At 53.7% G+C, this 22,435-nt stretch overlaps 2 protein-coding genes across 3 annotated transcripts; one reads left to right on the plus strand and one right to left on the minus strand.

The window, feature by feature from the left end:
- Nucleotides 1-744: 744 nt before the first annotated feature.
- On the minus strand, nucleotides 745-12,656 carry CDC25B (cell division cycle 25B). Of its 2 annotated transcripts, XM_007195871.2 has the most exons (16): nucleotides 12,244-12,656; nucleotides 11,337-11,443; nucleotides 10,666-10,717; nucleotides 8,968-9,009; nucleotides 8,740-8,776; nucleotides 8,363-8,485; nucleotides 8,128-8,250; nucleotides 7,803-7,937; nucleotides 7,254-7,334; nucleotides 6,956-7,135; nucleotides 6,672-6,767; nucleotides 6,091-6,153; nucleotides 5,851-5,949; nucleotides 5,504-5,637; nucleotides 4,668-4,779; nucleotides 747-4,498 (listed from the first exon to the last, which is right to left on the minus strand). In XM_007195871.2, the coding sequence occupies exons 1-16, from the start codon at nucleotides 12,441-12,443 to the stop codon at nucleotides 4,358-4,360; spliced, it is 1,725 nt and encodes a 574-aa protein (XP_007195933.2). In that variant the 5' UTR covers nucleotides 12,444-12,656; the 3' UTR covers nucleotides 747-4,357. The 2 variants fall into 2 exon arrangements, with proteins under 2 accessions (XP_057386032.1, XP_007195933.2); XM_057530049.1 differs by lacking the exon at nucleotides 11,337-11,443 and having other exon boundaries at nucleotides 745-4,498; nucleotides 12,244-12,655.
- A 6,779-nt stretch (nucleotides 12,657-19,435) lies between these two features.
- CENPB (centromere protein B) lies at nucleotides 19,436-22,299 on the plus strand. The gene has a single exon (XM_007195901.2). The coding sequence runs from the start codon at nucleotides 19,666-19,668 to the stop codon at nucleotides 21,469-21,471; it is 1,806 nt and encodes a 601-aa protein (XP_007195963.2). The 5' UTR covers nucleotides 19,436-19,665; the 3' UTR covers nucleotides 21,472-22,299.
- Nucleotides 22,300-22,435: the final 136 nt, after the last annotated feature.

The raw sequence follows: 22,435 nt of genomic DNA on the forward strand, positions 1-22,435 counted from the left end.
AAAATATGGAGCAACAGAACTCTCAGACACTGCTGGTAGGAAGGTAAGTTGGTATAGCAACCCTTGGAGGACTATGTGGAAAACACACATGCTACAAGCCAGCAATTCCACTCCTGGTATAGTTCCACCACAATTTGAAATAGTCCCAAATTATTCATTGAGGGCAAAATGAAAATGTCCTATATCTTAATTGTGGTGGCAGTTACCAAACTGCATTCGTCAAAACTCACAGAACTGTATACACAAAAGGGTGAATTTTACCTTAATTTTTAAAAGATTTAAAGGCCAGGGAATTCCCTGGTGGTCCAATGGTTAGGACTCGGCACTTTCACTGCCATGAAAGTGGGTTCAATCCCTGGTCAGGGAACTAAGATCCACGTGGCATGGCAAAAATAAATAAAGGCCAGAAGAAAAAAATAGAATGAATAATTCAATTTAAGAATATATCCATATAGCCGATTTACTTTGTTATAAAGCAGAAACTAACACACCATTGTAAAGCAGTTATACTCCAATAAAGATGTTTAAAAAAGTCAAAAAAATATTTCCCAACATTGACTATTGCCTTTTAAAAATCATTTGCAAATTTTCTAAGTAAAAAGGAATATCCCACAATTTAAAAAAACGAATATATCCATATAATGGAATACTACACAGCAATGAACAATAATAACTCTTGCTAAAAGAAACATGATGAATCTCAAAATCATTATACTGGGTGAAAAAAGCCAGACACAAAAGAGTATGATTTCATCTCTATGAAGCTCAAGAACAGGCAAAACTAATCTACCATGATAGAGGTCAAACTAGTGGTGACCACAGAGTGTGGGTAACTAGGAGGGAGCAGGAGGGAGCCTCCTGGGATGCTAGAAATGTCGACATCTTGAGCTGTGTGGTGCCTCGTCACATCTGTGCTTTATGCTTAAGATGTGTACCTTTGAAGAAATGTCAATCTTTCCCCAATTTAAAAAGAAAACATTTTTAAAATTGTCTTTGCAAGTTATCTGGCGAGCAAATCCGATAATGCCCAGTGCCCAGCGATGCCTCCTGACTCTGCCAGGCCTGGCACAGGCTCACTTGGACCCTGCCCTGCACAGCTCTTTAACCATGTGAGTCGGCTGCACGTGGCTGTTCGCAGGCTCCTAGCCAGAGGTGGGAATTACTGCCCCGCCTTGGCCCAAGTAAAACAACCTTTAAAACTGGCTGGTAGCCCAGTATTTTAAACCACTTCCTTGCCTGATCCACTCCTCTTTATGAGCATCCAGGAATAAAGTTATAGCTTCTTTTCCTGGTGGAACAAGGGGTTGCAGCACCTCTGCCCCATCCCCGGAAATTCCCAGGGGCAGGGAAGTCTTGGCCCTACCCGAATTGGAGAGGTGAACCCTGGCGCCCCCTCTACCGACCCAGGCCTGCACCTCCCTCAAGGTAGATGTCAGCACCAGGGCCTTCTCTCAGGGAAGAGTTTCGTCCTCGCTTGACCAGGGTCCCTTCCCTGCCTTCCTCTTTCTTCTGTCTCCCCTGCAAAATGAGCTGAATACTGACCTGGTGTGCGTAGAAGACACTAGGTAAAAGTGTCTGGAGCAGACAGACAGCAGCTATGACTATGATGGGTTATGAGCGGGGCAGACGTGGCTGCAGCTGTCAGCACCTGGCACAGTCTGGGCGGTGTTAGACACCCAGCACCCATTACTTTCTCCTCCCCATGTGGCCTGATCCAGATGGACAGAGTGGTAAGAGGACTCTCAGAGCAGAAGCCAGGCAGCCTAGCCCCACTACCTCGGTCCTCTGGGCCAGAGGTGGAAGGTGAGTGGGAGAGTCCTGGGCAGCTGTAATACCTGCTCTGCTTGTATCTGCTGCATAACCTGGGGTAAGTGCATGCCCTCTGAGCATCCAGCTGCCTTCCTCCTCATCAAACCAGACCACTTGAGCACTCAGGGTGGTACAGGCAAGTCTCAGCATAACCGTGCCCAGGGCTCACTCTCTCCCCTCCCTCTACTTCTCCCTCTTTCTCAGGCGTCTGCACAGATATTTTCCCTTTTCTGGGGCAAATCCTCACCCAAATAAAGCTGGCCTTGGTGTCAGCTGCCTGCTCAGTGGAGGGGGCTTCTGGAGGCTTCCAGAGTTCCTCTTCCTGAGTAGAAGTCCAGCCCCCAAGATACCGGCCCTCCCACAGGTTGTGCCCTTGCAGGGGGCTCTAGACCAAGAGTGAAGACCAAGCCTTGGAGCATAAGAAACTTGGGGTGGGCAGGGGGACAAGCTAGAGAGACCAGGTAAGTGTCCTTTAGACCCAGCCTGGGAATCTCAAGTCCCTTCTTATTGCTCTGGCAAGAAATAGCCTGTTTTCCCATCTGCAAAACGGAGCAAATAATCATGACAAGGTAGATGAACTTTGACAGAAAGCAGTAATGACACCTGACATGTTGTGTGTGCACTCTGTATCAGGCAGCGTCTTAGTTGTACATTTGCAAAGGATTCCCTACAATCACAGCTCATGGTTGAGGGGGAGAGTTATTTGCTGTGGTATTCCGAGAGGATTTCCTGACACACCCAGGTTTGGCCTGGGACTGGTTCTCCCAGATTGGCCCTTTCCCACTCTCTTGATCTTGAACTTGGCACCTCCTAGGTGGTGGAGCCTCTGCTGGGTGCTGGGGATACTGAAAGGAAAGTCATTTCCCTGATAGGGCAGGGAGGCTTCTGGGAGGAATTAACATTTGAAACCGAATCTTAAAAGAGGAAAAGCAGATTGGGGAGAGCATTCCTGAGGATAATACAGCAGATGCAAAGACAAGGAAATGTGAAAAACTCTGTTGCTGGGATTTGATTCAGCAAGAGGTGAGGAATGAGGCTGGGGAGGGCCTAGATCCTAAAGGGCTATGAGACTTTTAAGTTTATCTGAGGGCAATGGTGAGCCACTGATAATTCTAGAGGAGAGAACTGATGGCATCACTCTTGCCTTTTTGGTGCAGAATTTAGGAAGGGTGAGCCCAGAAGTGCTTGAGCAGCCAGATGAGGGAAATGGGGAGGCTGAATCCAAAATCTTGGCAAGACTTGGGAAGAGGGTATGAGGCCACCTTCCCAGGAGTCTTCCAGCCTCAATCTGCTGACTTGCCCCTGCCATATTCCACCATCAGTGTCTGCCGCAGTCTTGTCAAGGGCTCCACAGGACACATGCTGCCTTACTCAACTTGCTCAGTGCTTTATTGAACCAAGACCCTACCAGATGACTCATCAGGGCCTTCAAGAAGCCCTGCCCATTTCCTGAGATTCAGAATCCAGAGGTGGCTGGCCTTGGTTTAGCTGCTTCCATGACATTTCCTTTTGAATATCTCCAAACCTTAAAGTGTAAAGACTTTGTCCACACAGACACACGTATACTCCTGCTGCAGGCTGTCATCCTCACTGAGACATTTTCAACTCAGCGGTTTGTGGACAAGGCATTGTGCATCCGTGGCCATCCATCCATCCACTCTTCCATTCGTCCATCTGTCCATCCATGACAAGACAGCAGCAAGTTCTGACATGGTTCAGGTCCCAGGGTTCACAGCAGTGAGGGCTGGGCTTCCAGTGGGCTCAGGATGCAGGCCTTAGCCCTCACCCAAGGGCCTCCGCAGATAATAACATCCCTTTCTGAGGCAACAGAAGCCAGGGCCAAGTGGGTTATGAAAGTTTGAGTCTTTAACCCCAACTGGGCGGGGGAACCTAAACCTTAGCCTGTGACTATCCTGAGATGGGCAAAAAAAAAAAAAAAAAAAAGACAAATCAAGCATACAGATAACACTGAAACAGGAAAGAGTAAGAGCTCATGTCTGTGCTGGAGGTGTTCATATGGAGGGACAGGAAAGAGGAAAAGAGAAAGGGGAACATGGCGCACACACTCAGGAGTGCTGTCGAGGGCCTGGGGCACAGTGCTGACTCCTAGGGCAGGGAGGAGTACAGCTGTGGCCCATCCTAGGGGGCTGTAGCTTTCTCTCAGCCTCATACATACAAACAAAGTCCCTAGAAAAAAGGGGGCTTTTCTGGATACAGGAAGACAAAGGGTTAACCCAAACAATAAAGAAAAAAAAAAAAGAGAAAAGGCTCCTGCTAGACACAAAATACTTCCTTTGAACTAGACTTAATCCAATTTCACTAAGTCAGCAGGCTGGGCTCTTCCAGGGGTGCCAGGGGTGGGGGCGTGGGTGTCACCAGGATATGGAGTATGACTGGAGTGAGACAGGGGATCAGCACTGGGGCAGACAGACAGGACACCCTCACCATCTTTCGCCCAGACAGCAGACCCTCAGCCCTGTAAGCCACCGGGCAGCTGACGCCCAGGCCGCACAAAGCAAGAAAGGCGGGTGGGACAGTTGCCAGCACTTCACTGGTCCTGCAGGCGGCTGCAGAGCTCCCGCCGGCTCCGCTCGCCAGCCCAGCTACGCGTCTTGAGGCGGAAGGTCTTCAGCTCATCCTTGAAGGCCTCATGGTTCATGGGCCGATAGTCCTGAGGCTCACAAAAGGTCTAGGGCAGGATGGGATGGGTTGATCAATACGGGGAAATGGGCAACTTCCGGGGTGGGGGGGGGGACCCAGTCCTCCCTACTCCTTCTCCTAGGGCTACCGCCTGGCCGAGCCCTTTCCCTGTAGCCCAGCCCTCCCACGGAGGCTATGGCCACCCCCACCCATGGTACCGGGTGCTGTGGGAAGAACTCCTTGTAGCCGCCTTTGAGGATATACATCTCAGGATAGTAGAGGCTGGGGTAGTCGTTGGAGGCTCTGTCCCGTTTCCGGATGAAACGGCACCTGGGACCAGCAGGGGTGTGCGGTTCAGAGCTGGGCGTGCAGTGGGGTGTACATCAGGGGACCTGGTCCCCGAGCCCACTCCTTTGAGGGCCTTGGGGAACCACAGAAGGCTTGAGTGGAGGAATGTCAGCCACAAGAACACTTTTAGATCAGTCTGGCTAACTGGGTACAGACGAGGTTGGGGAGATAGAAGGAACGAAGCAAATCAAGGGGGTTCTGTGTCCAGAAGACAGTTGCACAATCTCTGTCAGAGACATTTCTCCTGGGCTGAGAAAGGGAGGCAGAAGGGAGAGAAGTGGACAAAGTTCAAGAGGTAGATTCAGAAGGTCTGGACAAGGCTTGGTGAGGAGGAGGTGGAGAGAGGAAACGACGATTGAACTCTGGAAGGGTCAGTGTCCCTGAGGACTGGGACAGGGCCCTTGGACTTTAAGGACACTGATGGAGACTTAGAGTTAGGTTTTGGGGGGGAGGGGCGGCAATGGACAGAGGGTAGATGGGAGGCCTGTTGGGAAGGACAGTGAGAAGGAGACAGGTGGAGGGTGCCATGCACAGGGAAGCGGGGATGAGGTCTGCTCCAAGGTATCAGGTGAGACAACAGGTCTAGGCCCAGAAGGCGCCATGGCTGGGCTTGGGCCTCTTAGCCATTGGATGGCTCCAGCACCCGCAATCCTGGGCGAGGAAGGTCAGGAGCAGCCCTAGCTGGCTGGGCGGAGCTGGGACTCACATGCGGGGCCCCCGCTCAGATGAAAATTCACAGTGGAAAACGAGGATGATTCTCTTGTCCAGGCTACAGGGTGTGATGGGGCTCTGTAGCAGGAAGGTCTCAGCATCCCTTTCCAGAGGCAGGTTCACAGCAGTCTGCCGAAGGAGCCAGAGGTCAGGCCACAGCCCTAGGCCTGGGCGGGAGACCCTGCCCTATGTGGTCCCCATCTTTCAAATGAGTGACCCCACCCCTCTTGAGGGGCAGAATCCCATGAGAGGGTTCACCCACCCCCTACTGATTCATCCTCCGGGCAGAGGAAGGATAGAACTGGGTGAGTCTTCAGGGCCTCTCCTGTCACCCTGCCTCACCTTGATGTGCCCGCCTTCATACTCGTAGGGGTATCTGCAGTCCACAATCACAAACCTCTCCACGATGTTGCTGAACTTGCCTGTCAGCAGGGCCACCATCTGTAGGAGGTCACGGAGGTGGGTTCCAGCAGTTCAGGCTGGCAGGCAGGGGCTGACCCATGCGTGTAGCCTGACCCCAGGGGAGGTTAACAGGCAAACAGAAGTCCCAAATGCACCAGAAAATAGCTCATGCCTGCATACCGTTTCTGGTGAGATGTACTTGAGGTCTTGGTGCTTTCCATCCACAGTCTGTAGGAGAAAGGCCTGAAGGGAAGAGGAGAGAGAGGGAAGAGAGAAAGTGAGATTGGTAAGATGGAAAAGATGGAGTTTTTTCCCAAGCCCAAAGGCCACACCTGCTTTGACCTTCAAATTCAGCTCTGGTTCCCATAGCAACCAAGAGGGGCCGCTAGGGTCTGATCCCCAGGGAACAACTTTTCAAGGGGAAATGAAGATGGGGAGAAGAGATGAACCCCCATGCCTCCTGCCCCCATGTTTTGCCAAGCAAGCCCCAGGATGAGGCCCAAAGAAGTTCCAAGCAAGATGTTATGGTTTGGAAATGTTTTCCAAGGTTGAGACACCACTGATGCCCTGTACAGATTTGGGTAGAGTCAGGCTATCAAGGAGAGAGAGAGAGAGAGGAGTCTAGATGAGAATAAAGGATAAGATGCAAAGGACAAAGCGAGGGGCCTCTGGGGAGAGAGGGAGTTGCTGAAGAAGCTGCTGGGCTCAGGGGCCACAGTCAGTAAGGGATCGAGCCTCCTGAGGGATCCCACTGCTAGTACCTTGGAGTAATCCCCGATCAGTTCTCGGTGGTCACTGTCCAGGATGTTCTCAATCTCGTCATGACACAAGGACTTTGAGCGGAGAACACGGGCTTTCTGTGAGGCAGGTGGCAGCCAGGGTCAGGGGTGAGGCTGCCCCTCAGTGCCCCGTCTGGCTGGGACCCCCCTTCCCTGCACCCTGTCCTCTGCCACAAACCCGGCTGAGAAGGACTTGCAGGGTGGACTTGGAGGGTGGCAGCTCAGCCCTGCCAAGCCCAGTCCCGCCCTAGAAGGAGGGCACTCACGGGTTCCTCAGCCTCCTGCTGCTCCTCCTCTGGAGGGGTTACGCTCCGTCTCCGCTTGCTCTGTATGGGCAGGTCCCTGTCCTGGGGCCGCTCCAGCCTCTTGAGGATGGGCCGGATCACGCTGCAGGGCATGGACGGAGAGCGGAAGAGCCGCTGGCACTTGCTGTACATGATGAGGTCCTGGCAGAGGTGGCAGGTCTGGGGTCAGAGTTTCCAGCCCCTGCTCTCCACCCCAAATCCCACCTGGAGGGTAGGGCCCCACCCCTCCAAATTCTGAGGGGCCTCTCCAGAGGCTCACCTGCTCCTTTTCCTTTTCTGAGGTCTTGACCAGCGGGGCACTAATGAGGCTCTCCATGCCTGGGGGGACTACATCATCCTCCTGAGGCCAAATCAGCAAGGATATGGTTACATTCGCAGGCAAAGGTCCAACCTCTAAGGCCCCGAGTCCTCCAGGACAGCCTTCCCAGTTCTCCCAGCAAACTCCAGGCCAGCAGCCCTCCCTGACCCTGCTCACACCTCCCTCACTTTGCCCGAGCACAGGGCAGTCCCCCAGAACTAGGAAGCTGCAGGGCCCCACTCGCTGCAGGGGCTTGCATAGAACTGTGAGAAGTGTGGCCATGCAGGAGGACCAGGCTTCCCTCTGCCCTGCCCATCTGCCCTTCACTGCAGCACCAGCCACCTCCTCTTCTCTGATTGGCCAGAGGTCAGGCTGTGACTCAGTTACCTCCAATTCTTCTTCTGACATTGAAATGAGGTCATAGTCTTGCTGTAGGAGCTCAGAGCTCTCCCCTTTTCGGAGATCCCAGGGAGGGAGAGGTAGGGGCCCTGACAGGGCAAGGCTGTTTACCTTTAAGTCACTCTCCAGGATATCCACGAATCCATCATCTTCCTCGGCAGCCCCCTTGGTTGGGGTCAGGGAGAAGCAGCATCGGGCCAGGGGAGTCAGTTCCTCTACTTCCATCTTCCGCTCAGGGGTGAGACACTGTGTGGGTGACGAATAGACACAGATGACTCAGGGGTGGGGCCCTGAGGCAGTCCCCACCCCAAACTTTCTGAGAAAAGTTTCCCAATGCCTCAGGGCTCAGGATCACCCTCAAGTCCCCCAGGCTGCCTTCACAGGCACCTGCCCTGCATGCATGCCTGCCCTGCATGGGTCAGCTCTCCTGATATACCATCAGGTCGGGAGCCGAGCTTGGCCTCTGGGCAAAGGCTTCTCTGCGGCTGGCCCACTCTGCCAGGGCATGGGTGTGGCTGGGATATGTGGGCTTCCCCGGCATCTTGAAGACAAATCCATCCTGCGGGCAATACAGGGAGTGGAGGGGGTGCATGATCAAATGCCAGAGAACCATCCCAGCAAGCCCCCTTCTCTCCCTGGAGTGCTCCCACTCTGGCCTTCTGGAAGCGCACATTCTCTTTGTCCTCCCTAGAGCTGTGGGCAGCTCGGCCACATGCTTCACTCTTCCTCCAGGTGCCAGGCGCTTGGGAGTTGGTGATGTTCCGTAGCACAGGGCTGTGGCCCAGAAGCCTCCCCTAGAGAGTCAGGAGGGCAGCAGGTACAGAAGGCTGCATTCCTCTGGTGCCAGCCCAGGCCCTACCTTCTCCCATCCCTCCTCCAACTCCCCCAGCTCCCCTGTCCACCTCCAAAGCCCCAGCTCCCACAGCCAGACCAGGGACACCCAACCGATTCAAGTCTACCCTCTGGGAACCAACCCCAGGTCCCTCCTGCCCCTCCACAATCCTGGCCAGCAAGCCCGAGCCTCCTGATGGGCCTCAAGGACACTCACCGGCAAGGACTGGAAGCGTCGGATAGAAAACTGCTCACTGCAGAAGGAAACAGAGACACCTCAGGGCTGAAGAACACAGAGCTGGGCTGTGACACAGAGCATGCAGGGTGCCCCTCCACCACAGAGCCCTGTGCACCCCTTCGGGAGGACCTGGGAAAGCACCCTCCCCGGGCCTACTCCACCCACACGGGGCAGGGGAGCCTGCGTGAGGAAGGCCCGAGCACTTACTTTCGAATAACTCGGCTGGCTGCCTGGATGGCCTGTTCAAATCTAGGAGAGAGAAGGGTCCCATGCAACCCAGCTCCCCTCATAGCCCATCGCCCACCCCCAGCATTAGGTTTTTAGTCCACAAGGCCAGGGCCAGGGCTCAGGCCAGGGGAAAGAGGAGGGAGGAAGAATGCAGACTATCAGGGGGCCCAGGTATAGGGGAAGGGGAGATGAGAGGCAGCCTGGGATTTTAAAGGCTGCCCTGAATGGAGGAGGCCTGGAGAATGGCAGTGACAGAGACAGCTGGGGTAGGGTGCAGGGTGGCTGAGGAGTTACCAAGGCAACAGTCTCACCAGCCTGCCCACAGGCCTTCCACCTGTATGCAAATCACCTCAGCAGGGCCATATGGCTGCCAGGAAAGGCATCCATCCATCCCATGATGACAGGCCTTGTCCTGACAATGTGGATGTCTCCAGGGCCTGGATGCCAGAAAGGCTGGGCTTCCCTCCCTTGTGTGGGACTGTCCTGGCTCCTCCAGGACAGGGGCCTGGTTCAGTCTGCTGTACCAGACCCCCTAGTGACAAATGTGCAGGGTCACAACCTCTCCTCCCTCCTGTGGAATTTTCCAGGACCCAGCCTCTGTCCTACCCCCTCCTCCTGCCTTAGAAGAGGCCAGCAGGCAAAGAATTCCAACAGATGTTCCTTCTGAGGCTAGCTATGTTACCAGAGACCACCTGCCAGGCGGGGCTTTTGTGTGTCTATGTATGTACACACACACACACACACACACACACACACACACACACGCACACACACACTTCTTTCTGTGTAACTGTCAAAGCAGGTGCAGTGGTGGGGGGGGGAACTGAGGGCTAAAGTGTCAGGGGGATGCCCCTGCCCCGAGTGGGGGGTGGCTGCGCCCAGCCAACCTGGCATCAGGATGACCAATTTAATTGGCTTGGTTTTCAATCTGCACCTGGGCCCTGGGGGTAAAGCAGGGACAGTCCTGTATTACCATCAAAACCCAACCTGCAGTCCCCACACCACCACCCAGTGCTCTCCCCATTTCCTGTTTATGAACAAACCTGCAGCCCAGCCCAGTCTGATCAAAGGCAATGGGAGGAAAGACAGCCACTGCCCTAAACCCAAAGCCATAGTCCCTTAGCCCAGGCCAGGGATGCCCAGCTGTTCCCAGTAATGCCTGACAGCTGCTCTCCCTGCTGGGGCATGATCAGCTGAATGGGAACAGCTGTGCTCTGGAAGGTACTACTCATGCCCCACAACCAAGAAGCAGGGAACTGTGCTGAGCAGAGCCCACCAACTTCTCTACTCCCCCTCACAAAGGGCCTGGTCCAGGGGTTGGCCAGAGGGTCAAATGTCACTGAAACCAGAGGTTACTGATAGGATGGCCAAGGGCCAAACCAGCTTGCAGCAACTGTTTTGTTTGGCCTAAAGTAAATTAAAAACTTTGAATTAGTTGGACCATATTTTCCTACCACCCCAGCCCTGAACCCACTCTAAGCTGCTCCCATGAGAGCAGGCCCTTCCCTGAGAGAAGGAGCAGAATTCCAGGACATGGGAAGGTCAATTAGTGCCCCCACTGGGGATCCAGAGAGGTCTGTCTGCTCTCCCAGGCTTCCCAGTGAGTTTAGGGTAGAACTGAGATTCCCCAGGGCAGGTTCCCCCTCCTTGGCAGTGTGGTCCCTCTTCTCTACTCACGTCTGCTCCACCACCTGGGGGTCCATAGGGCTGGGAGAGTCCATGCACAGACCTGGGGACAGAGTGCATTGGTTTGAAAGTGGTGGCATTTCCTGCACACTTTCCCCCACCATGTCCCAACCCTATTCAGAAAAGGGAAAAAAACCTGTTGTTATTTTAGGTCTTGACACATTAAAAAATGAAACAAAACCCACCCATGGACCCCAAGGGCTGACACACTGCCAAATCACACAGGGCTCCACTCCCTGTTTACTATGGAAACTCCTCCCTGTAGGCTTTAAACCAGAACTCTGCTAAGCATTTTTCTTGAACTGGTTTAAAATAATCTGTTCTAGAAGAGATAATGGCTTTTTAAAGGAAAAAGTTAAAGCTGAAGGCAAGTGAATGTTATAAAATGACAGACTTTCAGCCCTAATGCCTCCCAGGTGGGGCTGTGGTTCAGGACTTTGGCGCCTGGTTTTAAATAGGTAAGATCTCATCTCCCGCAGAGGACCCCACCCAACACCCGCCTTGCCCAGCCAGTCTGTGCTGGGCGTGGTAAGCCCCACCAGAAGTGGGCAGAGAGAGGCTGCTGGGCCCCCCAGGTTGTGGTAAGGATGTTAGTCTGATCAGTAGGGAAGTGGGGAGGCTCAGGCAGCCCCCCAAACTCCCCTGGCACCCCTGGGCCTCACCTGCATCAGAAGATTCAGAGGACTCAGACGACAGGGAGGATTCAGACGCCCGACGGGACAGGGATAGGCATGTGAGCAGGCTGCCTACCTGACTCTTTGGGGTCTCGCTGGGAAGGGAGCAGGGACCCAGGGAAGGAGAAAGGTAAATGTGGGGCTCAAGGGCTGGCCGGCCCATGTTCCCACCAGCCACCCACCTCTGAAGGGCCCATCCAGCCTCTGAACTGTCCCAGGGAGGTGATGGCATCAAGGGCCTACCCTCTTCTCAGGCCTTCTACAGAGACTCTAAGTGTCTTCTCTTTGTTGATTGATTTAACGTTCTTCTGGGTGCAGGGGAAGGTGAACTCAGAGCAAGAGCAAGGAGGTAGGCTGGAGGAGGTGGGCTGGGATCATCCTGGGGGATTGTGGGGCAGCAGACAGCCCTGGAGGGCCTTCCCCTAAACTCTTCAGGCCCCTACCCATCCACAAGCCTTTCTGGAGGAATGGCCAAGACTTTGGTCTTTATTGCTCCAAGGACAACCCAGGCTGGAGCTGCAGGCTTGCTTGGGGAGCAGGACCAGAGTTTAACCCCTTAACCCCAGGAAAGAACTGGGGTGGAGGGAACAGGGCCACCCTCAAGTTCCCCCTCCAGACTCAGAATCCCCTGCCTGGGGCAAAATGGTGGAGATTTGGGCTGAGATTAGGAAGGCAGCATGGTGGAGGTGGGGAAGAGGGTCTCCAGAGGCTTGTGCGGGCCAAGAACAAGTCACCTGGAGGGTGTGAACAGCACAGCCCTAGTCCTGGGCCCCTGAAGCAGTCTCTGTCCCGGATGCCTCCCCATTTGGCACCCAGGCAGGGCTCCCAAGAGGCCCGGGACTAAACCCTAATGCGGGCCTCTCACCCCACACCCAGCATCCTTGGGGCGCCCTACCTGCCGAGCCCGGCGAGGTCGTGCATGGTCTGGGTGAGGGTGGTGACCGGCGAGGAAGCGGCGGCGCGCTTCGGAGACCCCAGGAGGCCATGAGCCCCCAGCCGGAGGCCTGGGAGGTGGCCGGGACGCTGGGCGCCACCGCGCACGCCGGCCGGACTGAGAGTTGAGGCTGCCGCGGGCTCCGGCTGGGGCAGCTCCATCTCGGTGGGGCGGGAGGGCTGGGCGAAGGGCGACCCACAGACGCCGGGCACAGCTGGCCGGGCCGGGGTAGGGAGCCGGCCCGGGGTGGAGGGGGGAGGGAGGGAGGAATAGCAACGGGGCCGGAGCGAGGGAGGAGAGGGAAGCGGGGAGGGTGGGGAAGGGAGGAGGGACGCGGGGACCAGCCACCAGCCCGGGAAGCCTCTGGCAGAAGCTGCCACCTCCACCTCCTTATATATTCGAAAAATAACAGCGGCCGCGCCGCCGGACGCCACCAATGGGGGTGCGGGTTAGAAGAGAGGCGGGACCGGGGGCGGAGCCCGTGTGGTGGAAGGCGCGGAGGCTGGACCAGTCGGGCCTCGCCCAGTTCCAGGCTTTGGGTGGGGTGGAGGAATTAGGGTTTCTCTTACGCCCCTCGCACTCCCTCCCAGCTACGGTTCGAGGAGCCTGGCTTCCCAAATTCCGCTTCTCAGTATGTGGTTTGGAGCTACACACCCCCCAGCGAAGAGGGTGTGTAGAGAGCCTCCAGCGAAGAGGGCCTCAGAGGATGCAACAACCCCCCAGGGTAGCCTCAGAGGGGCCCCCGCCGTTTAACATCACTCACAAGCACCGGTTGGCATCTTGAGAGCCTCCATTCCCGGAGTCTGCAGAATACAGCTGTGCTGTGCGGTCTGTTTTCGCCATTCCACTTTACAGACGGGGACAATGAGGGGTAGAGAAGTTCATTAACTCGTTCAAGGTCACACGGTTGTGCAGATGGTGGAGTTGAGATTCACCCCAGGCGCCTCTACTCCCGCAGCTTCCCTGACCCTGCGACTGGCAGCTCAGAGCGGCCCCAAAGCGTAATTCCCACGGGGAGCCCCCGGTGTGGGAGGTGGACCCGCGGTGGGGGCTGACACGTAACTGATGGGTGCTTCCGTAGCCTCTGATTAGATGTGATGCCAAGGGATCCAGTTTTCTCCCGCAGCCCTAGAGGATGCTCTAATGGTTGGTCTAGCCATGAGTTTTGGCCGTGAGGGCCAAAGAGGGTGTCAGCAACCTCAGAACCCAGTTATGGAATTATCTCATGCCCACTGACGGTTTGGCTAATGTGGTGCCAACGTTTAATTGGTGTTTCTTTGATCAGGGAGGCTGAATTTGTCACTAGTTTTAACTGAGCATCTTCTAATTATCTGATCACCTCCTAATGAGCCATCTTTCCTGGACCGTGGTGGGAAGGCTGAAACCAAAAGCGAGTGGGTGGTAAGCTACTCTTGCACCCCATCTCCCCCGGGGAGAGGTGCCCTCCGGCTTGTCGGGTCGCAGCTCAGGAATGCTGGAGCTGCGGCCTTGAGTCCCTTCCCCTGCAACCCCAATCCTTCAGGCCAAGGAGCAGTGGGTGGGGGTGGCAGAAGGGAGGGCCTGGCGGTAGGGGGTTGGGTGGGCCAGGAGACATGTGGAGGAAGGGAATGGAAAGACCCCAGTCCCATCTGAGAGGGGTGAGGAGGGTGGGGGATGTGACAAAAGTATGTCTCCTACCCCACCCAAATCTTCAGGGCCCCTCCCCAGAGGCAGTCACTACTATAATGGGTTGCATATTCTTCTGGAGTCAGTCTAAACAGTCCTAGCTAATAGAAACAAAATGGGAGGCACAAGTACGAGCCACATATGTAATTTAAAATTTTCTAGTAACCGCATTTTAAAAAGTAAAAAAAGGACTTCCCTGGTGGCGCAGTGGTTAAGAATCCGTCTGCCAAGGCAGGGGACACGGGTTTGAGCCCTGGTCGGGGAAGATCCCACATGCTGCAGAGCAACTAAGCCCGTGTGCCACAACTACTGAGCCCGCGTGCCACAACTACTGAGCCCGCGTGTCACAACTACTGAAGCTCGCTTGCCTAGAGCCCATGCTCCGCAACAAGAGAAGCCACTGCAGTAAGTCCACACACTGCAACAAAGAGTAGCCCCCACTCGCTGCAACTAGAGAAAGCCTGCGCACAGCAATGAAGACCCAACACAGCCAAAAATAAATAAATTACAAAATAAATAAATAAAGGAAGGGTGTTTAAAAAACGGAAAAACAAAAAAAAAAGAAAAAGAAACTTTAATACTTTATTTAACCTATTTTAAAAGTTATCATTTCGGGGCTTCCCTGGTGGTGCAGTGGTTGAGAGTCTGCCTGCCAATGCAGGGGACACGGGTTCAAGCCCTGGTCCGGGAAGATCCCACATGCCGCGGAGCAACTAGGCCCGTGAGCCACAACTACTGAGCCTGCGTGTCTGGAGCCTGTGCTGCGCAACAAGTGAGGCCGCAATAATGACAGGCCCACGCACCGCGATGAAGAGTGGCCCCCACTTGCCGCAACTGGAGAAAGCCCTCGCACAGAAACGAAGACCCAAAGCAGCCATAAATGAATAAAAAAAAAAAAAAAAAAAAGGGGCTTCCCTGGTGGCGCAGTGGCTGAGAATCTGCCTGCCAATGCAGGGGACACGGGTTCGAGCCCTGGTCTGGGAAGATCCCACATGCCATGGAGCAACTGGGCCCGTGAGCCACAACTACTGAGCCTGCGCGTCTGGAGCCTGTGCCCCGCAACGGGAGGGGCCGCGATAGTGAAAGGCCCGCGCACCGTGATGAAGAGCGGCCCCCGCACCGCGATGAAGAGTGGCCCCCACTTGCCGCAGCTAGAGAAAGCCCTCACACGAAAAACTAAGAGACCCAACACAGTCATAAATAAATAAATAAATAAAATAAATAAAGTATTAAAAACTATTAAAAAAATAAAATAAAATAAAACAAATGACGGTAGACCAAAGTTTAAAAAAAAAAAAAAGATGTATTTGTAAATTGGCTTAAAAGAAAATAGTTATCATTTCAACATGTTATCAATATAAAAATTGTTAATGAGATGTTTTACATACTTTTTTCTGGTACCAAGCCTTCAAAGTCCAATGTGCATTTTACACACTCAGCACATCTCAATTCGGACTTGCCAGAATGTTTTATACCTTGCTTTCTGTTAGTTGATATATTTACTCAATTCCCTAATGCTGAACATTTATTAGCTTTTAAATGATGCAACAGATATGCATAGAATGAATTCCTAAAGAGAAACTGCTGGAAGGAATGGGCCTTATTTATCAAAATCTCCTTTTCCTTTTCCTGAATCTCTTTTTCTCAATCTGAGTTATTGAAGAACAGGGACCAAGTCATTTACCTCTCCTCCCGTCTCCCAGAACCTTGAATAGGCCCAAGCCCAAGGTTGGTCTCTAACCCCAATATCCTACTTCTAGAGATTTCTCTTAAGAAGGTGATAAAAGTACACAGAGATGTATGTTCATAATAACAATGAAAAATGGAGAGCAAGCTGAGTGTCCTTCAACAGGGAACTAGCCAACAAAGGTGGTTCCTCTATACTTTGCAATACCTGAAGCATTTAAAGAGAACAGGTATTGGGAGGGTAGGGATGCCTGGCACCTGGCAAGCCCAATAATAATTGCTGATTATTGAATGATTACCTATTGGGCTCTTGGAAAATGATCTTTTGGAGAAAGGGTTTCTAGAGTAAAAGAATTTTGAAAGTAATTGATGTAGATATTTATTGACATGAGAAGATCTTTACAATACAGGCTAAAAAATATTATGCCAAGCGTGGTCCCATTAAAAATAATATGCACAGGGGACTTCCTGGTGGTCCAGTGGCTAAGACTCCGTGCTCCCAGTGCAGGGGGCCCGGGTTCGAGCCCTGGTCAGGGAACTAGATCCCACATGCCATAACTAAGAGGTCGCATGCTGCAGCTAAATATTCCACATGCCACAACTAAAAGACCCCCGTGCCGCAACTAAGACCAGTGCAGCCAAATAAATAAATAAATAAATTTTCTTTTTATTATTAAAAAAAAAAGAAAAATGCACAGATAAGTATCCTACAAGGGTATTCTCTGAGTGATGGAATTAATGGTGATTAAATGGTTTTATCCTAAAAATTTTCTGTATTTGAAAATATCTTCCAAAGAACATAATTTGGAATAATATTATAATATAATAATAATATAATTATAATTTTTAGATTAATTAAAAGAACATGATCTCCATCTGGCAGTTCCTCAAACATTTAAACATAGAGTTACCATGTGACCCGGCAATTCCACTCGTAGGTATATACCCAAGAGAAATGTAAACATATGTCCTTGCAAATAAATGTTTATAGCAGTTATTTATGATTGCCAAAAGGTAGAAACAACCCAAATGTCCACCAACTTACAAATGGATAAGCAAAATGTCATATATCTGTACAACAGAATATTATTCAGCCATAAAAAAAGAATGAAGTACTGATAAATGCTATGTCATGGATGAATCTTGAAACATGAAGCTAAGTGAAAGAAGCCAGTCATAAAAGACACATATGATATTATTCCATTCATATGAAACCTTCAGAACAGGGAAATCTATAGACAGACAGTAAATTAGCGGCTGTTTAGGGCCAGCCAGGGAAGGGGCAGGGAGTGGATAGGGAGATGATAGCTAAAGGTTATGAGATTTCTTTATAAAGTGATGAAAATATGCCATCTTTCCAATTCTCCACCTTAGGAAAGTCCACAGTCCACCTTCCCTTCTCTTGGCCTAGGCTGTCCAAAGCTGCCCATGAGGCCTATACCCATTCCACTTACGTCATCACTATTCTTTGTGCCTCTCAGCAAACTTTCCATTTTCCTTTTCATTTTATTATTATTTTTAAATTTTTGGCTGCACCGCACGGCATGTGGGATCTTAGCTACCTGACCAGGGATCGAACCCACACCCCTTGAAGTGGAAGTGCAGAGTCTTAACCACTGGACCACCAGGGAAGTCCTCCTTTTCATTTTAAAGAGCCTGTAGTACTTGCTATTGGAGAAAACTTGGAAAATTCAGCAAAGTAGAAAAAAAAAAAGCTCATCCATAGTCATTTCACCCAAACAACCATTGATTATAAGTCAGGATGGGTGGGGAGGCAGGGGGACATACACGCACATGGATGAAACCTCCAAAACTGTAGACTTGGTTTCCTGAAGGTTTGTGGGAAGGAGTCCTCAGCCAGGTGGTCCTACATTTACTTCTGCACAGGGACCTCACACCCATTATGGGCCAAGCATTGATCTGGCTCCTAAAGGAAAAAATCTCCCAAGTTTTCTTCTGGACCTTGTGATTGGAAGGATATTTTTTATGTCTTGAGGTGGGGGAAGGGGGAGAAGCTCTCTCTAAGTAAGACACAAAATCCAAAAGCAATAGAGGAAAAAACTGACAGACCTGTCTACTTAAAGATTAAAAACTTCTCATATCTGAGATTCCCTAGGCTAAGTAAAAGGACAGTGGCAGACTGGGAGAAAAATTTGCAATACACTTAAAGATTTTATGTCCAAAGCATATGAAGAATTCCTAAAAGTCAACAAAAGAGAAACAAGGGCAAAAGATATGACTAGAAAATTCTCAGGCTTCAAATGGCCAATACACATATGAAAAGAGAAATGCACACTAAAACAGCAGTGAATTATACTTTCTTCCCTTGGCTTCCAGAACAGCATATGAACTTGAATTTCCTCCTACTGCTTCAGCTGCTCCTCCCGCGTTTCTTGTTAGTTCTTTCTTGAGCCCTTAACCTTGGAGAACCCCGGCACTGTCTTTGATGCTATTTTCTTCTTCATCTACACCCATTTTCTTGAAGCCTCATCCAGCCCCAGATCCTCAGCCTGTCCCTCTGGGTCACAGCCTTCCTCTCTGCCTACTCCTCAGGCTACTTTAAGATTTTTTTTAAAAAAAACACTGCAATTCATTCATTGTTTTAAGAATTTGTCATGTTTATGTGTTTGGTGGAGGAAGAGGTTTCAGGGATTTGTATGTATGTATGCTTATGTACATACATGGCATTATTTCTGTAGGTGCAAACACAAACATTTATGGCTAAATGCATGGAACAGCACAGAAAATGACACACCGAGATGTTATCAGTGTTTATCTATGAATTGTGGGATCATCATCAACCAGATTTAAAACTATAGTGTTGCTTATAAAAATAACCTAAATGTGTAACAATAGGCCTCATCGATTAGTGTTCAACCATAATTGGAACAATATGCAACAATTAAAAAGTTTGTTGGCAGTACTTTATCAGTAAGGCAATATTTTCATCACTTGATGCCAGGTAAACAGCAGGAGATGCCAATACACAGTCTATATCGTCTGATGCCAGTTTTATGCGATAAATTTTTAAAAAGAAAACTGCAGGGGCTTCCCTGGTGGCGCAGTGGTTGAGAATCTGCCTGCCCATGCAGGGGACACGGGTTCGAGCCCTGGTCTGGGAGGATCCCACATGCCGCGGAGCAGCTAGGCCCGTGAGCCGCAACTACTGAGCCTGTGCGTCTGGAGCCTGTGCTCCACAACAAGAGAGGCCGCGATAGTGAGAGGCCTGCGCACCGCGATGAAGAGTGGCCCCCACTTGCCGCAACTAGAGAAAGCCCTCGCACAGAAACGAAGACCCAACACAGCCAAAAAAAACAAACAAACAAACAAAAAACTGCATGCGCCTAGAGAAAAGACTGGAAGTAAATGTATCAAAATGTGACCTGCGCATCTCTCCAGGTGTTGGGGTGAAAGGTGCTTTTTAGTTTCCTGTATTTTTCAGTTTCCGCAAAAAACTTGGGTTATTTTTACCTTAATAAAATAAAAAAGACAAAACATAGTTGTTATTCTTTATAAGCAACAAATCGCTGCCCACGCAGTGCAGAGGCCGGGCACAGCGCCCCGGCCCGCACCGTTGCCGGCGGGTCACCAGACGCCCGAGCGCTAGCGGTTCAAGCAGGCCGAAGCGCCCCCGCGCGGTCGGTCCGGGACGGGGAGGAGGGTGGGCACGGAGGGCTGGAGGCGGTGCCGGGCGTCCCCGCGCTTCCCGCGAGATCCCGCTCTGCCCGCTCCGCCCTGCTCGCCGCGCTCCCAGCTGCCCGCGCCGCGGCACTTCCTGCCTTCCGCTCCCGCGCCTCCCGCCCTCGCCCGCGCCCGCCGCCTGCCGCCCGCCGCCCGGCGCCGCGCCCGCCGGCGCCCCCGAAGGTGCCCCCGGCCCGGCCGGGTCGCCGCCCCGCCCGCCGCCCCGCGAGCCGCTTTGTCTCGGGCGGGGCGAGCAGGAGAGGCCGCCAGGTGCCCCCCGCCGCGGGCCCGGGCCCCCCGCCCCGGGGCGGCGGCGGTGGCGCCGGGCCCCGGGGCGGGGGGCGCGCCGGGATGGGCCCCAAGCGGCGGCAGCTGACGTTCCGGGAGAAGTCGCGGATCATCCAGGAGGTGGAGGAGAACCCGGACCTGCGCAAGGGCGAGATCGCGCGGCGCTTCAACATTCCGCCGTCCACGCTGAGCACCATCCTGAAGAACAAGCGCGCCATCCTGGCGTCGGAGCGCAAGTACGGTGTAGCCTCCACCTGCCGCAAGACCAACAAGCTGTCTCCTTACGACAAGCTCGAGGGGCTGCTTATCGCCTGGTTCCAGCAGATCCGCGCCGCTGGCCTGCCGGTCAAGGGCATCATCCTCAAGGAGAAGGCTCTGCGTATAGCCGAGGAGCTGGGCATGGACGATTTCACTGCCTCCAACGGCTGGCTGGACCGCTTCCGCCGGCGCCACGGTGTGGTGTCCTGCAGCGGCGTGGCCCGCGCCCGGTCGCGCAGCGCTGCCCCCCGGCCCCCAGCGGCGCCCGCCAGCCCGCCCACGGTGCCCTCGGAGGGCAGCGGTGGGGGTACCACGGGCTGGCGCGCTCGGGAGGAGCAGCCGCCGTCGGTGGCTGAGGGCTACGCCTCCCAGGACGTGTTCAGTGCCACTGAGACCAGTCTGTGGTACGACTTCCTGCCCGACCAGGCCGCGGGGCTGTGTGGCAGTGATGGACGGGCACGCAAGGCCACCCAGCGCCTGAGTGTCCTGCTGTGCGCCAATGCCGACGGCAGTGAGAAGCTTCCCCCACTTGTAGCCGGCAAGTCCGCTAAGCCCCGTGCAGGCCAAGCCGGCCTGCCCTGCGACTACACCGCCAACTCTAAGGGTGGTGTCACCACCCAGGCCCTGGCCAAGTACTTGAAGGCCCTGGACACCCGCATGGCTGCAGAATCTCGGCGAGTCCTGCTGCTGGCTGGCCGCCTGGCTGCCCAGTCCCTGGATACCTCGGGCCTGAGGCATGTGCAGCTAGCCTTCTTCCCGCCAGGCACCGTTCAGCCGCTGGAGCGTGGAGTGGTCCAACAGGTGAAGGGCCACTACCGCCAGGCTATGCTGCTCAAGGCCATGGCAGCGCTAGAGGGCCAGGATCGCTCAGGCCTGCAGCTAGGCCTCATGGAGGCCCTGCACTTCGTTGCTGCAGCCTGGCAGGCTGTGGAACCTTCGGACATAGCCACCTGCTTTCGTGAGGCTGGCTTTGGGGGTGGCCCTAATGCTACCATCACTACTGCCCTCAAGAGCGAGGAGGAGGAAGAGGAGGAGGAGGAGGAAGAGGAGGAGGAAGAGGAAGAGGAGGGTGAAGGGGAGGAGGAGGAGGAGGAAGATGGAGAGGAAGAGGAGGAAGTGGGGGAAGGAGAGGAGCTGGGGGAAGAAGAGGAGGCAGAAGAGGAGGGTGATGTTGATGACAGTGATGAAGAGGAAGAGGAGGAGGAGGAGAGCTCCTCTGAGGGCTTGGAGGCTGAGGACTGGGCCCAGGGAGTAGTGGAGGCTGGTGGCAGCTTCGGGGGTTATGGCGCCCAGGAGGAGGTCCAGTGCCCTACCCTCCACTTCCTGGAAGGTGAGGAGGACTCTGAGTCAGACAGTGAGGAAGAAGAGGAAGATGATGAGGAGGAGGACGAAGATGACGAAGATGATGATGAGGATGGTGATGAGGTGCCTGTACCCAGCTTTGGGGAGGCCATGGCTTACTTTGCTATGGTCAAGAGGTACCTCACCTCCTTCCCCATTGATGACCGTGTGCAAAGCCACATCCTCCACTTGGAACACGACTTGGTCCACGTGACCAGGAAGAACCATGCCAGGCAGGCAGGAGTTCGAGGTCTTGGACATCAAAGCTGAGCCACTGGGCCTAGCCATGCCCCCAACCCGGATGTGGCAGCACCAGCCCAGGGCAGAGGACTCTCTGGGCAGCTGTTGTGGATGGAGCCAGAGTGGGGAGCCCCAGATCCTTTAGTGATGTTCTCCTGGTCTTGTGACAGGCCCAGTCACCTCGGTAGGGCCTGGGGCTGGTGTCAGCCTCACTGCCTGCTTATTGCCTCTTTCTCAGAATCCTCTTTCCTCCCTATTTGCCCCTGGGCTTGGGGGACCAGGTTGGGAGGGTGGGGAGCTGTCCGGTGCTACCACACCGTGCCATCAGTGGACTAGGCCACAGTAGCAGCCAGGGATGGACCCTGGAAGCTCCTGGCCAGAGAGTGCCTCTCCCCTCTGCCATCCACACCAGGTCTTTGGTGGGGGGGACCCCAAAGCCATTCTGGGAAGGGCTCCAGAGAAAAGTCCAGCCTAGGACCCCACAAGGCTGGCAGCCCCGCATCCCTGCCCCGAGGCCGCCTTGAGAAGCACAGTCTAACCGCAGGCTCCCGGGCCTGCCTCTGCCTGCTTCCCCACTTCCCCAACCCCTTCCTCTGGCCCAGTCCATGTTACTTTGGCCCTTGGTTTTCTTTCCAGATTGGAGGTTCTCAAGAGGCCCTCCAGAGGAGTGGTAATGGGCACTTCCCTTGTGGGCAGCTGCAGGCCCCATGCCTCTCCTCCCTCTCTGGCAGGGCCCTATCCTGGGTAGGGGTCCTGGGGCTGGGCCCAGAGTCCAGCCATCCAGCTGCTCCTTTCCCAGTCTGAATTCAATAAATCTGTCCACCCCCCTTTTGTGGGAGTGGACATTTTAACAGCCAAGGGTGCATCCTTCATGGTCTGGGCTTGCGTCTGTCTTGGGGACACTTTCTTTCCCGGTTCCCTTTGGTCCTTGCTCTGGTGGGACAAATGTTGAGAGAGTGGCTACAGCCCAGGCCCTGACCAGGGTGAGGGGCAA

This window comes from Balaenoptera acutorostrata, chromosome 15 (genome assembly GCF_949987535.1).
Source record: "Balaenoptera acutorostrata chromosome 15, mBalAcu1.1, whole genome shotgun sequence".
NCBI classification, from domain to species: domain Eukaryota; kingdom Metazoa; phylum Chordata; class Mammalia; order Artiodactyla; family Balaenopteridae; genus Balaenoptera; species Balaenoptera acutorostrata.